Consider the following 16,294-nt stretch of genomic DNA (forward strand, 5'->3'; position numbering starts at 1 on the left):
AAAAGAAGAGCTTCTGGGCTGTAAAGATCTCCTGCTGGGGATTCCAGTGGCTGACATCACCTTAGCTGTTCGGAATTTTATGGAATTGGATTTTGAGACGGGGTCTAAAGAAAGGACTCAGCTGTATCCTTTCTAATCCTCCTTTCTAGGCTAAATAATCGTAGTTTTTGATCTGTGCTGCTGCCTGTAAATCTAACCATTATCTTGCCCTTCTTTGAATGTATCCTTTTAAGGTGAAATGAGAGTGGCAGAGTGGAGCCAGTTTAAAATACTAGAATGTAGCAAATTTGAGCTTTTTAATTTATTGTGTCAGCAGATTCTTTTAAAATTGCTTTTGTAGAGGAATTTCTGAGAAGAATGAGTCATGCCCATGAATGCCAAAGTGCTTTGTGAGTAAGTAGAGTATTCTTGAGTGTGATCAGTCATTATTTTCTGAGACAGCCAGTGTGGCACCTTCATGTTTTCAGCAAGGTCCTCCTGGTGTGGTGGTGAAAGTGGCACAGTAAAAGCAAATTTTCTCTCCCTGTCAGCAAAGTCCTTTCAAGAGAGGCAAAGAAGACTCTCTCTGAGTTTTTATTCCTGCAGGCTGCTCCTGAAGCAGTCATCAGCTTATGTAATGGAATGAGCAGTGGCATGGTGAAGACACAGAAAGATTCTTGTGCTCGTGCTCGCTGCCAGTGTCAGGACACATTAGCCTCCTCTGAGGAGGAGCAGCACGGGGCCTGCTGGGACGTAGCCAGCTGACTGTTGGACATCGAGGGCTTGCTAGACACCACACTGAGACTGATTATGAAGTATTCTAGGGTGAAATACTTTGAGTGACATGCAGATTTTGAGAGATCTCTCTTTCTTGGCCTTTGGTTAAATGGAGAGGGTCGTAACTCCTTCGCAGAGAGAGTGAATGTGTGTATGTTTGCAAGATTCACTTCACTCCTAACTGGTATAAAGCCATAGTTCTGTGACTTTGGGGCTCCTGGTATGGCAGGTACATCATAAATACTTTTCCCCTGATCACAAATGCCTGTACAGCTCAGATATGGAATTTGCCTTTTGAGTGAACGGAAGCATTCACTAAGTGATGTAGAGTTGTTCATGAAAGTTTAAATTTTGTTTTTAGTGGCAAAAATTGGTACCTAACTATTTTGCATTCTTTCTTTCTTTGAATAAAATAAACTTGGAGAAAACTGGCTTCCTGTTGTCATTGCAGACAAATCTTCAAAAGCAGTTTTGGTAGAAAGGTATCATAATGCCCTTCTGCACCCATGGGAGGGAGAGATTTCCCTTTCCAAATGAGATACAAGATGGTTTTTGCTATTATAGTAGTGTTCTGGCTAAGATCACTGGCATGCCCAGAATGACTTGTAACTGGCAGCTACTAAAACAGCCTTCAGACAGCCCCTTGTCCCTTACTGAGAAAATGCTTCCCTCATCCCAACTCTCTGGATTCCTAAGCCCTTTGTAGGGTTCTAGCAGTTTGGGATACTAGTCTTTTCTACTGTCTTTGATATGAAGCTGAAATTGACCAACTGAAATTGAAATTTTCTAACAAAAAGTGAAAATGGGTGTCAAAACAGAATATTAATTTGGTTACAGAACTGGAAACCATTGAAGAGGTTTCAGTAAAGCCATAATAGTGTATATTTGCTGGTTTTCTTCCAGTCCTTAAGATCTTTGAAGGAAAACTTGCCTGTGGTTTGTATTACAAATTTTGTGTGTTTGGCCTCTTGTGTTGCCTTTTCTCCTGGGTTACACTACTTAATATTTAACCAAATTGTTACCTGGCTTTAAAATCAAAATCTTTTATCTTTTTTTGTGTGTTACTTTAGGGGCAATTTTGTGCTGCAGTTTTCTTAATTGGTCAGGCAGTGAGACTGCAAATGAGATATCCCTAAGCTTGCCTGGAAATTACTTTGTGTTGATAGGTAAAGCATGCCCAGGATTATTGTATCACCAATCACACTTACTTTCTGTGCTTAAAAAGTCATTTGTAGCTAAAAATTCGTGCTGTGAAATCTAGTCTTGTATTTTGCAGGTTGCATATCGTAAAATTTATCCATTGTGTAGCAATTTCAATTAGGTTTTAGGCACATAGCAGTTTTTTTTTAATTATTTTTTTCTAATGTGTACAAACTGCATATGATGCTTGAGTAGAATGTATCAGATTTGTGAACCCTGATCCTTGGACAAAAATTCTGTTTTTTCTTTCCTTCCCCTCTCTCCCCAACCCTGCCCGCCATGGTGGTCTGCCCTGTTCCAGATGCCATTATTTGCCTGGAATTTAAAACCTGTAGTTTTCAAGAATGATCGCCAAACCTTTTTAATCTTTGCTAGCCAGTTGACAGACTAATACCAGATTGGTGTTTATTAGAAGATAAGTGCTCCCAAGGAGTGTAGGACTGATCAGTGAAGTTCCCAGTGTCTATATATCTGTTTTTTGTTCAGTTTTCCTTGTGTCTTAACTAGCTGAGCTGCAATGTTCTTACTGCATTTCAGATTTTTTTCGGTAAAAGCTCATTTTTTAAAATTTTAAAAAGCACAAGATACTGTTTTTAATTTGCTTTTCCAACTCTGCCTTCAGTCAGAAAGAGCTGAGTTCTGTCCCTAGTGTAGTGTTGATATGAGTATTATCATGGCTCTTTCTTGTGCATGTCAGTTTTTCATTAAACAAATAAAACTTGAAGTGCTGTTGACTTGTGCAGTGCTTCAAAAATTCCACCTGGAGAGCATCAGTCCTGCTTACTCAGTGGAATGAGTCAGTGTCATCCGCAAACTCCTTGATCAATTCCTTCTTTAGATTAGACAGAAATACTACTATCAGCAGTGGACCTGGGAGAACGCAGTAATAATTGGAACTGGTGAACTAGGAATTAATTTTGACACTAAGGCGGATGTCCTAGGAGGGCTTTTTGTCAATATATTTGCATTATGAGTTTTTCTAAAGAGGCTCCTGTAAAGTAAAATTATTTATTTAAACGCATTTAGAATTATATAGCCTTTGAACTGTTGAATTTAAAGCAAATCTTGAACAAAGATGGTGCACGTCCTATGGCACAAGGTAGGTGAATGTGAATGGAATGCAAGAAAATGTTGCAGACACTGAATGGAAGGAATAGAAGAATAGTTCCTCTGATTCATCATCTTTGCTCTCAGCTGTCAGTTGTCTTTTTGATCCTGGGAGCAAGAACAATGGAGCTGGATACCAGCATATTGCTCAGTGGAGCAGTTGAGCTCTTTGTAGTTGTGCCTTCATTCTTTCGCTGCTCTTTTCTGACCCAAGTGGGTGAACAGAGGGTGAAAATACTTTTGAGGAGCATTATATGAGCATTGTAACGTTTTTGTACAGCATCAGTGAAGTCTTCCATACTTCTGCTAAAAATCATATGTTCTGTACTGCCAGAAGGCAAAGAAATAAGTTTATTAAAAAACCCAGCAACTCACTGAGCTATTTATAGGAAGTGACATAAATCCAGCATAATCTGATGAGATTCTTGTATTCCTTTTCTCTAACTTCCTTTTGCCACCTCCTGTGAGTAACCGTCTTTTGTATCTCGCCTGCCCTTTATGGGCTGTCTCCTGCTTTGTGATACATAAACACTTACTGCCACATTTCTTCTGAGATCACTTACTGTTCTCAGTCATTTACTGCGTAAGATATGTGGCACAATATATGCATGTGTCTGGGAGTGTGACAGCTTGCTGTGATATGTGTTAAATACAAACACAGCACGTGAATGTGATGCACACTGATATAAGAAACAAATCACAGAATCTAGAGATGAGTAAAGCCTGCTACATTTAGTCTGATTTTTCTAGTGCTCTCTTCTTTCATGCCTTTTTTTCTTGTACTGTTGTTCAATTTTAGTGTTATTAGGTGCCAGCATTTGTTGCCCCAAACCCTTTTCTCTTGCAGCATCACTCCTGCAAGTTACTGACCAAGCTTCCTTCCTTGCATAGAATCCTGGAGATGGTACTTGTTCTCTCTTTCCAGTTGCTTGCCCTGCTCTTGTTCCATTCCTGTCTTTCATCCAGGTAGCCATTGTGTTCTTCATTGTGGTTTTCTAATTAACTTTGTTCTTGCATCTTTCACTGATAATGTGAAAAAAGGTCATTTGTGCTGTAGTTATTTAGGTGGTTGCACTGGACTCAGAGGAAGCAAATGGGCCACGGTTGGGTATGAGAATCTCTCTCTGCAGCTTGTGGCAAATGTGCTGTGGCTGTTACTGCAAGGAAGTGTGGTGGATATTGCTCAAAAGTTTGTTGCCTGCTTAGCTAAGGAGTGCAGAGGTGTTGGTGTGGGTCCAGAATTTATACAGGTAGTTCCTGTTACCACATTTCTTAAATGATATGTGCACAGCCATTTTGACAGCCTGTGAGTGGAGGGGAAGGGGCCAAGGAACAGGTTGAACTCATCACACCTTCCCAGACTGGGCCCAAGGTTGTAAGTGAGACCTTGTGCATTTGACTAGTGGAATGCTGTTAGGCTTAATCAGTGTCTTTTTCCCCCCCCCGTACATTAGAAACTGTACAATTAATAGTTTGATCCAAGCTTTCAAACTGCCCTAAGTTAAAGAATTTGATTATCCGGTATCTGTCGTCTGTCTCCCTCTAAGTTTGTAGAGAAAAAATGTGAGTTCCAGTATTATTATTTCCAACTTCACGCAGTCTGCTTGAGCTGATACAAGAGTGCTGTGGGTTGATCTTGAAGTTGGGGAATACTGCTTGCCTATAATTCACTCCAGGGGAGTGACCCACTTGTGGTATTTATGACTTCTCCACTGGAAGATCAAAACAAATCTGTGCCCTCTTAAGGGGAACAGTGATATGAAGTGTATGGCTCAGTCCTTGAATGAAACATTCGGTTCAGAATATTGGTCTAATGGAATGAGTATGAGTGCCAGAATTAGTTTTATACTTACATATATATATATCTATATATATATATATCTATGTATGTATATATATATATATATATATATATATATATATATATATATATACACACACACACACTTCATTTTCCCCCTCCTCTTTCCTCTTCCTATAAGATTGTTCCACTTTAAGGAAGTTAAAATTGGAGTTTTCTAAAAGTTGTATTGCTTTGGTCTCCTGTCACCTGTGTTGTGGCAGCTGTTTCATCATCATAAAAGACTGAACTTTAAGAGCCTTCAGCAACAGAAATTGCCTAAGTGCAGAGCAATAATATTTATTAGTCTAAGCTCATTACTTAATATTTTTGTGGAGCTTTTATGGAACCATGATTTCCAAGCCACGTTTTTTAGCATAGTTACAGGATCATCTGTGCATAATGATCTTCTTGCCTACGTGATACCAGAATAATTGTTTTTATAGCCTGCTCTTGAGGTGCAGAATAAATGATCATTGTAAGCCTTTCTCCCATTGTCATCCTTTAATCTTGATCCAATTATTTACACTGAGCAGCAAGATACAGGGTGCCATGCCCCAGACAGAAAGGAAAATTTACGCCTGCAGCTTGATATTTGAAAATCCTTAAGGAAAAGGACAAACAGTTTTGTTTGGAGAAAGCTAACAAGAAAAATGATTCTTTCCTGAACTTGTATTTGACCAGTAAAGGTGAAAGAAGGATTAGTTTATAGATTAAGAAAAGTTTTCCAGAATTTTCTTTCTGTCATGTCATCTAAGCTCTTCTGTCTGAGTTTTCTGTCTTCATGTCCTAGGTTTGAAAGTATCCCAGTGAATCTTCATTATGGCTGCAGAGAATCAGACTGGACAAACCTAATTGTGGGTTCAGGCCCTGACTTTGTTCCTCCATGCTGCCCATTAATGTGCATGTACTCTCCTGAGACCAGTGTTTCTGAAAAAAAAAAGAAGAGATGTATTGCATCAAGTCATACCTACCTTCCTGTATAATGTATTATAAGCATTGTGAGGAACTAACCTGCTTAAGGGTGGAGAGGATGTTATCCATTTACCTGCAAAGTGGTGGAGGAGTTGGAAGTCGGGTACTGTGGTTATGGGCATATATTTTATTTTTCTCAAATTCTTTTCAGGGTAAGTGAAGAAAAAGAGGTGACAGAAGAACGGCTGAAAGCTGAACAGGAATCGTTTGAGAAGAAGATCAGACAGCTAGAGGAGCAGAATGAACTTATCATCAAGGAAAGGGAAGATATCCTTTAAAAATATGGGCAATGGCCCACTGAAATAAAAAGTGAAGTACAGAGAAATAATTGTTCTAATTTATGGCATAGAATAAATCTGCATGTGCTGCCATTCAAAAGCAATCAGAGAGATGACTTGTCAGCATGTGACACTGGTTCATATGAGCTTAAACTGCCATCCAGCTGTTCCTATGATGTTGTTTTGCTATGAAAGAGATATTTGTCAACTAAAAAAATGACAATAAGGAATTTACACATTAAAATATTATTATAGATATTTTTTAAAATTCTGTTAGGTGGTCATAATTTAGGTCTAAAACTTGCATGGTATTCCATTTCTCTCCATGTCCAGAGAAGGGGAATCGACACTAAATGGATACAAATTAAATATATGTACTAGGGGGTTTAGCTAGCTTGGACTTTTTGTTTGGTGTAGGGTTTATATATTTGGTGTAGGTTTATATATTTGTTTGTATATAAAAAAGTTGGGAGATTCTCTTTTCTTGCTGACTGTGGCTTGCATTTCTTTAAGCTGCATATGCTTAGTCCCAGTCCTGGAATATCACATGCAAAGTCACTATTGCAGGAACTGATATTTTTCTTTCTGAGGTGTGACAGACCTTTACAAAATTCTCTTGTTCATTTTTCTTCCCAATCTCTGATATTGATGCTTTGTTGTTAAATTCCTCAGAGGGCTAAGGATTGGCTGCAGTGGGATAGGGAAGAGACAGGACTGCAACTACAGGAAAAGCAAATAGTGTGTGATTCATTGGGAGATGTATTGCTGATAGGGAGGGTAGTAATGTTGTTTTAAAAAGCATGATGGAGCCCAGTATGCAGTATTGTTTTCAGTCCTGAGCCATCCTTTGTTCAAGTTGAAAAGTTAGTGACAAAAAGAGGCTGTTCAAGCTATTGGCCAGTGTTGAAACAGAAACAGAGATAATTTAGAAATTTAAGCATGAATTTAGAGGAAGGTTCTTGAAAATTCTGGAAATCCTATTTCACAGTTTAGCACTGGAGGTGTAACAAAAACAGTGCTTCTTTATGATGGAACTTGCTTGGCTTAGAAAAGACAATCAGTGATGCGTGGTCTCTGTCAGGAGAGCATTGCCCTGATGACTTAGAGCATCCCTTGTAGCGCAGTGGCACTTACTTTGTCTGTTTGTCCTAAATGATATACACATCAACAAACTTAGCTGTTTGTGAACTGTTACTGGAAAATATTAGATCTGAGGTATTTCAAGAGCCATTAGATGTGATGACAACTCTTTGATAATGATTTCATTGAATCCAGTATTTTGTTGTATATTGAATCTTGTGTGTTCAGTTAGCTCATGAATGTGGGTGGGATGCATGTTTCTGACTTTTTGTTAATTATCCACACAAAGATTTCACTAATTCACATGAAGTTTATTTGGCTAGTGAAAAGTAGACATGCTTGCTTTTTTGTTTTGTTCTTTGGGATTTTTTCCCTTTCCTTTTGTTTCTTTACCAGAAATAGATTGCACAAGCATGAATACTTTTCCAGAAGTCTGGTAGACATGGCAGAAGGTTAATGCATGCAATTTTACACTTCATAAAACTCTGTAAAACCTAGATATATAAAACAAGTTTATAATTTAAAACAATGTAATTTTAACTGCTGCAATTCTTGCCTATCATACATGAATGATTCAAGATCTTCAGTGTAACTCTGATCACTTAATTTTTTAAAGCTTGTTGCAGAGACAAGGAATAGTACAAATGACTTGCTGAGGCTGAATACAGATTATGGCTGTTTCAAGTAAGGCAACTTGAAATTCCTTAATTTCTTCTGGACTATAGTGTCCACTTGCAAATAAGATATCAAGGATATAATACCATAAGAAAAAAACTTGAAGCCTGTTAAAATCAATTTTATATATATATATTTTTTTTTTTGCCCCACATAGCAAATTTATTCTCTATAAGATAACTTTCTTTACTGCAGTATTTAAAAGTACCCTGCAGTAATAAGTTGGTGCTTCTGATGTAAATGAAGCTATCCAGCAAAGTGCAATTTCAGCCTGGTAAGGGTTTAGTTCACTTAGCATGGGGACTGTGTGGGTTGTTTCCAGCTAGACATGTTTTTGTTGTTTTGTTTTTTCCCTTGAGATTCTTGGAGGAGAAATACTGTTTGGTGCTTGAAATCCCTATTTTGAGGAAAATTCATCCTTATTTTGTTGTGGTTGATTTTTTTATCACTGAGAAGTTGTGAAGACCCCTCTATTCAAATTTGCTGCTCATGAACTGTGAAGCTTTGGGGGAAGTGAGATGGGTGGGTATGCAAAGATCTCACTACAAAACTTTGAGTGACTTATCAGCATTTAGAAAACAGCGTCTGTCTGCAGCCCAAGCTCACATTTGCTGTGGAGCTGCCAGTGTTGTCTGGATAGGGAGCAACAAATAAAATTTCATGCAGATTTAGAAGTCAATTCTACCCTTCCTTGGCAGGTGAAACTTTGAAAATTGAGTACTTAGTACTAGGGTGTGCTGTTTATGGCGAACAATAGTGATGAGCATACTGTGAACCATAAATAGTCCAGTCTATTGCCAGGGTTGCCAAATACTTAGTATTGTATTACAATGCTAAGTATTTGGCAATTATAACAGCATTAAGGAAAATTAGGGATTTCAAGTAGTCAGTTGGTCTACCCTTTCTTCCTAGAGAAGTATTCAGGCCTATCATATTATTGTATAATTTGGTCAAAAGTAGCTGTTCTGGCTTGGCTTATCTCGTGACATTTACATTTCAGACTGACTTCTTTGAAAAGAAGTGTGATCTGAAGTGTTTAAAAAAAAACTTCCAAAACCAAAAGAGGATCAAAACTTTGTTTTGTTTGTATTAAACTCTTTTGCTTATAATAAACCAGAAAGTTCTAGTGCTGCTGTTAGAAGATGTGCCACTTAGTGGTGTTCAGGGACATGTGCTGGGATGACAGCTCTTGCTGTTCTTACTAAAATTTGCCCAGTTGGACTGACCTTGATAATCCAGTAACAGCTGCTCACACTCTCTTGATGCCCTCCCCAGTGAAAGCATTCTACAACTTTATCATCTTCAAAGTGGTGGGGAAAAATACCACTTTCTGAAAGTGAAGTTTACGTAAAAGATAAAGAGGCAAAATGTAAATAGCGTGTGTGTTGGGAAAGTGAGATCTAGAACATGAGATCTGGAAAGAAAGACTTGGAAAAGGAGGTTGAGCTGGAGGTGACTGATGTGAAAGCCTGTGACTGATGGGTTCAGAAGTGTTTGGGATAAGCAGTCAGGGTTAATAAGAGCCAAGGTGGTGCAGGTGACCTAGGATCAATCGGACAATTGTAAGACGGCTGATGCAAGCAGGGATGTGTCTGTTTAGGATGTTCAAGCACCCTCTGAACTTTTGAAATAGAATTTGGGACTAATCATGTGAGAATTGTCGTGTGCCACCACCTGTGGTGTCTTCTACAGCATCTACTCTTGGTATTGGTCTTCTCTTTGCTGCTGTATGGTGACTCAGCTGCTTCTAGTGGCAGTCTAGATTCTGGAATTGGCTTTGGAGTGTGTGACTTGCAACTTCCTTGTTCTTGTTTGTATTATTTCATTGGCATTTTTACAGTAAGGGATGAGAAGTGTGGACCATGTTATGCACTTAGACTACTTGTGCTGCATCTTTTTCCTCTTTTGGTAGGAGCTGCTAATGGAAAAGCTTTTGGCCTTCCTTTTTTTTTCCCCTGATGTATTTTCAGGCACCTATTATTAATTTAGGTCCAAAATATAATATAATTTAATTTAACAATCAGGAAAATATCCTTCGTAAGATGTCCCAATACTGTCATGATATATGTCTTAGGAAAAAATTATAATGAGATTATTAAGAAACAAATACTACTGATACCTTCATAGCTCAAAGAAATTATGTTGTGGTCTTTAGCTTTTTTGTTATCACCATTAGGGATCTTTTTCGTGCAAATTTGATGCGGTTGCATAAATGAAGAAGAAAAAGCAGCTATAACATTTCTGTCAAGACTTACTAATAGGTGAAGAGGAAACTTATTTAAAACCTTTTAAGAATTGGTTATTGAATTCTAAGCTCTAAATTGTTATTATATAGACAAGGAATAGGAAGATAAAGGAAAGAAGAGATTCTGTTTATTGCAAACTTTTTTTCTTTTTTGTAGATTTAAACTAGTCACCTGTACTATGCTACTGTTTTGGTTTATATTTAGAATGCACCTTTTTGTTGGAATTATTTTCTGACTGAACATAGACTTACAAAATGGTTTAACCTTGAAATATCATCTAGGTCCAACCCCTGGACAGGGACACCTCCCAGTAGACCACGTTCTGAAGACCCAGCCAAATTCACACAACAAATCCTGTGTGATTTACTTGGTTAGTCTTAAAATTAATCACAGACTCTGTTTACATATGTCCTTAATATTATAGAACTACTTAATTAGTTGGTTTTGCATGCAGTTAACATGAATATTAATTTAACTAAAACAGTTCATTTGCTTGTAGTGTTAGTGAGACATAGAATATTAATTTGCTGGAAGAATAATGAGCTTTATAACTATTATCTAGAGACTTTAATAAAATGCTTTTAGTTTTGCCATAGTACTGTTCATTACATAAGTCTTGCATACATAAATTAGGGCTGCTTACATATTTTCTCCTTTTCCTATCTTAATGTGTTAATGTAAAATTAGTAGTATTTTTCAGAAGAAAAAGAGTTACTGACTTGCTTAATGCAAAGAAAAAAATGGTGGAAAAAGGAGATATCAGAATATGGAATTTACTTGCTGGTTCTGCCTTATTTTCCCTGTAACGTTAAATCTGATCTTCTGAAAATATGAAAACTTATGCTTGCCTTTCTTTTTTAGTCAGACCCACCAAGTTGTCATCACAGATGAGGGAGCAAAGGGGATCTTGCACAGAAGGGCTTTGGCCATGTACTTTGTTTGATGTGTGGTCCCAGTGTCCTGTGTGGCAGATTCATGTGTGTGTGCGCCTCCCTGGGGCTGCTGTTGGCAAGGGGACAGTCTGCACTCAGAATGTCAGTCTGCACACAGTGTCAGGGTGAGGTGGGGCACAGATATTAGCACTGCATTTACCATCTATGTGAGAAAATGGGTCCCTGCCTTGCTGTGCCCCCACCCCTTCTCCTGAAAAAAAAAACAAGGTAAGAAGAAAATTTCTATAGAAAGGGAAATTTGCCATTTGCAGGAAACTTGTGCTTTTGAAAGTCAGGCTATTTATTTAAAACTCAGTAACAATTTTAGAGATTAACTTTGGCTGAGTCTGTTCCTGATGGTATAGTTTCTGACAAGTTATGAACTGAGGGTTTGGAATGACCGTCATTATTTTTCTTTTATTTCTTAACTTGGCTCCCTCAGCTTATCATTTAAAGTTTTTCCCTTTCTATTTTTCATATGTGAATGCATACTATATATCTTCTTGTGCATCATAATTTGTTTGAAGGTGTGTGAGGAGAATGGAGAATTAGTATTTTGCTCCTTTCTTCCATTTTATCCAAGTACTTTACTCTTTGAAGGTGTTTCTCTTACTGTTATTTCAGGTATCCTACTAGTAAATGTTCCTAAGCAACCATTGTGGTCTGTTGAAAAAAAGCTGCACTTATTAAAAAGTCCCTGAATATTTATATGCTATTCTGTAACTGCAGTATTGGTTAAATAATGTATGTATTTACGAACTGAAATGTAGAAGAATCAGTCAAGGACTATTGGGTAAATAAGATATTTTGAATTTTTCATGAACTTTTAAACTATAACAAGGTGAAACATATTGTAATGTTGAGTATTCAAATGGATCAATGGCTGGAGATTAATTTGAAGCTTTCTGTGCTTAATCCTAGTTAGTGCCTTGTAGCACAATCTAGCAACACTGTCCATGTTATGAAAATACCCAGAGTTAGCAGGCAGCATCTAAGCAGTCAGCAACAGCCTCTGTAGAATATGAGCTGGACAGGCTTTTTGCCCTAAACCTCTGCACTCAGTGGTGCATGATTGTCTGTGAGATGGTACTGTCAGCACAGAAATACAGCTGTGGAATGGGAGAAGCATATTTGCTATGTGTTTTATACAGAGAGTGGAATGGTGTTCTGTGTGTGTCTGACTGAAGTGGAGATGTTCCCACCCAACAGCTCTTGCATGGAATTTTGGAGCTCCTCTGAGGTGAGTGTTGAGGGCTAGCAGCATTCTCCCATCTCCCACGTTTCATGATGTTTTCACATTGTGGTGATCTGTATCTGTTATTCGAGACTTGATGATTTTGAAACTGAGTAGGAGCTGGAGTTCTGCCCTGCCACGTTGTGGATACCTATGGGTAGCTGTGTGCTTCCCTGCCAGCCTGTCTCCCAGCTCTGGGTATCTGAAGCACAGGTTTATGGTATTGTCTATATTAACTGTCTTGTGGGCTTGACAGAACTGGATATGATGATGGGCTGCCCTTGTCTAAACTGAACAGGAGAAACGTGTCATTGGAAATGCACCTTCAGCCATGGCAATCTCATAGATCAATATCAGGTATTTTAAGAAAAAAGGTGAAGTAGTTCAGGTAAAAAAAAAAAAAAAAATTCTCTGTAGGAGTCAGGCTGGTCAGTTTAAGTGTCTCAGGTCAAAGACAGGTCTTTCTGCTTTTTCCAGATACTTAAACTGACCAGGCTACTTACTTGACTGAATTTGACCACTGGTTTTGTGGTTATTGCTGAAACATTTGGCTTTAGGCATGTGAGCTTTCAAAGTGATGTTTGAGTTACATTTTTTCTTTATGACATTTTGCTCATTTGGAAACAAAGACTGAGTTCTTTTAAAAGGAGGCACAAATGGGAAAATGAGATCATTAATTGTTGAAGCTGGTACTGTAACAAATTGACTAGAAATGTGGATTCAGAGAAATTGATGTACTTTATCCTTCTAAACTAAATGAATTCTCCATCTGCTTCAGCTTCTCAACTATAATGAGGACGTAGGGCTGACTCTGCTATTGGTTTCTCTGTCTTCCTGCACTATTTTGGAAAGTTTAAACATTTCTTGCATAATTAAATACACTTTCAATAAATCAATCTCATAATAATTGTTGTTCAGGGGAGTTCATTATTCAGTTCAGTCTTTTAAATTACTGTTCTTCTTTAAAGGATTCTTCTGACGTTATGGCTTCTTCTAAATCCATTTGCCATGCTCTAGCTTGTAATTACTTTAGATTTGAAGAATAAAATGAATGGCTTTATTATTAATCAGCAGCAAATTTGTCTTACTGTTTTTAGAGTGGCCTTCACTCATGAAATAGTTTTAATGGTCTAGATAGCAAAACACTTCATACCTCTCTTTCAACAGAGATTTAGTGAAAGCAATCAGATAGTTTTGTGGGGGTTTTTTTCTTCCCTCTCTCTCCCATCAAACATTTGTCACAGTGACTGTCATCATGTGTTTGCTGTTGTATTCTGTGAGCTACTGGCCTTCTGAAAGCCTTATTTTGCTGCCTGCTTTTAAATTGGAAGTTTTTCAGGCTAGGCTAGACTTTATTTTTGCCTTATGCTGTGGGGAGTACGTTGCACTTAAGCCTAGCATTAATTTAATGTTGGCTTTTATGGTGGACGTTGGCCTGTAAGAACTTTGTCACTGTTCAAGCATGATGAAAACAGCTTCTGTTTCTTTGCCCCTTTCTATTGATGTGGGGTTTCATGGTCTTCAGTGACAGTACTTTTGTAGTCAGGAGTTGCAAGTTTGTGCCTTCCCTTAGCAAAATGCCATCTTGTTTTACAGCAGGTGAGACTGCACAGGTGACTGTCCTGCTTTAATCTTCTTCATTTGGCATCAGTTCTTTGTCCATAGTCTCTTGTAGGGTTGTTCAGATCCATCCTTAATTTTAAACTGTCAGTCAATGCAAACTAATATACTGCATTTTTAGCCTTGCTAAACTTCTTAGGATGTGGTGGATGTTAGACTAATATCTCATTTCCATAGACTTCTTAGAAAATGAAAGTGGGTTAGTTGTAGAGTTACAGACATTCAGTCAATCTCAGCTTTTAATTTCCTTTGGAATTCATTACTATAACAGCACTCTTGGTTTTGTTTCCTCTGTCAGTTGTGATGTTTAATGAGGGCTAAGAATTTTGAGTAATACTGAGGAGTTGGAAAAAACATCCAAAGAGGAATGAATAGCATCCTTTAAGTCTTAATTCCATGGCTCTCTAGGAGGTTATTAAAACTGGATGGAATTCATCTGGAGACAAGAACTTCATTGAAGATTTCCACCTATACCTTTTGTCCTTAGTTCTATTGGCATTACACCTTCTTTGGTCTAGTTTTAGGAGTTTATGGTAGTTTTTCATTTTGTATTTACAGTTTTCAGTTCAGATCCTTGTATGTATGTGTTTATTTCAATACATTTTTAACTGTGGAAATGGTAAGCTTTTGCTGATGGCAGTGTGGTCACTTTCATTGTGCATATGGCAAGAGATTTACATAAAGGTCATCCCCTTCTTGGGACACAAAATACCCCAGGGTTTATAGAGCAGGGAGTACAGTTGTGGTAATAAGGATTATGCTGCTGATAAGTTCCCCTCAAGGCCCAGTGATGGTAATACCCCTATATTTTGTCTTTAAAGAAAACTGCTGAGAGGCAATAATTTTTTTTTGTATGTGTCCCATTTTCATTAATGCATGGTAATTGATGGAGTTGCAGTGACTTGTAACAGTAATGAGTTCTAAACATAAGAATGCACTCCTTTCTAATAAGTGAGCACTGCTGGGGTTTAAAAGCGTACTAAATCAGTTGCTTTAGTATGAATTTATTAGTTTTTTTCAGCATTAGCTTTAATAGTAGTTATTTACATAAGCGTACATCCCATTAACCGCCATCAGGGCTGGAAAACATGCTGAACTGTTCATATTTTCATATAATTATTGAACATAATGGTATCATTTGCATTTCTAAACAGTGATGTTTCTGTCAGGCTTGGAAATAGTGTCTTTACGCAGTCCCTATTTCACATCCACTTATTTGACATCGTTAAATTTTATGCTAATGTGCTTCCCTAGAATGTCATCAGTAGGACAGATGCTTGCACTTTAATATACAAATCAGTGATGCTTTTCCCTCCCCCTCCCCTGAACTGCAAAAGAAATAAAGAAGCATATCTGCACTTTTTAGATATAGTTTGTTTCATTCTAAAGAATCTGTAAAAAATGAAACTTAGCTTTCACCCCCGTTAGTCACTTGCAAATGTTGCAATAACAGATACCGTCATTCTGAACAATGGGAGACTTTCCTCTGCCTGAAGGAGGAAGAATCTTCTAAAATTTAAGGCAATTATGTTAAAATAAAAATTGTAGCCTTGAGCTTGCCACCTGTGTAAGGTATGGAGTCTCATAGAGCAAGCTGCCTGGTCAGGCAGTGGTCCATGGATTGGCTTACCTGGCAGCAGGGCATGGCTGTAAAGAAGATTAAGGGAGGGAGCAGTTTCACCTCCTAGGCTCTCTCAGCTCTCTCAGAAGTGCATTTTGACTTTTACATTGTCAGGATTTTAGTCTTACACTGAAAATATTTTTTTCCTTTTGCAGACAGGTAGAGGTATATGAGCTCTTGGCCGCTAAGTGTGGATGGTAGTTATTGTATGAACAACTGGGGCTGACTTTTTTTTTATGTATGTAAGAGCTTTGATGCTTCTACTGAAGTCAACACTGAAAGCAGAGCATCAAAATCCTGAGCAACATACCAATAACTGCAGGTCTGAATGTGGAAACAGTGAAATAAAAATAAATAAATGTAATCAGCAGCACCACCAAAACAACACTGCTTTTCTTCCATTTAAAAATGAAATTAGTATGTTGCATTTGGTTCTGTATGAATTTATCTTGAGATGACTTGCTTACTATTGCAAGTAGAGTGCTAAAGGCAGAGCAGGTGTGTGCAGCCTGCAGTATGCAGACTGGTCACAGGAAAAAGTAACTGTTGAGATACAGAATGTGTTGCTTATGAACCCACCATGACCCGTGTTAATGAGCCTGGAAGTCCAGTGGATCTCCAGCTCAGTTCTCTGCTTTTCCTGACTTACCAGATGTGGCACCAGGCAGTTCTCCTGTTTTCTTTCCTACTTACCTGTGGTACTGCTTGCTGGCCTTTGTGTGACATGAAG

General features: G+C 38.0%; 1 protein-coding gene across 1 annotated transcript in view; it reads left to right on the forward strand.

Moving 5' to 3' along the window:
* KIAA1328 (KIAA1328 ortholog) overlaps positions 1-16,294 on the forward strand; it is a 172,153-nt gene that overhangs the window by 12,610 nt on the left and 143,249 nt on the right. Inside the window, exon 5 of the mRNA XM_059493161.1 lies at positions 6,030-6,145. Within this exon, the coding sequence (XP_059349144.1) occupies positions 6,030-6,145 (116 nt within the window). The remainder of the gene's footprint in view (positions 1-6,029; positions 6,146-16,294) is intronic.

This window comes from Ammospiza nelsoni, chromosome Z (genome assembly GCF_027579445.1).
Source record: "Ammospiza nelsoni isolate bAmmNel1 chromosome Z, bAmmNel1.pri, whole genome shotgun sequence".
Taxonomy (NCBI): Eukaryota; Metazoa; Chordata; class Aves; order Passeriformes; family Passerellidae; genus Ammospiza; species Ammospiza nelsoni.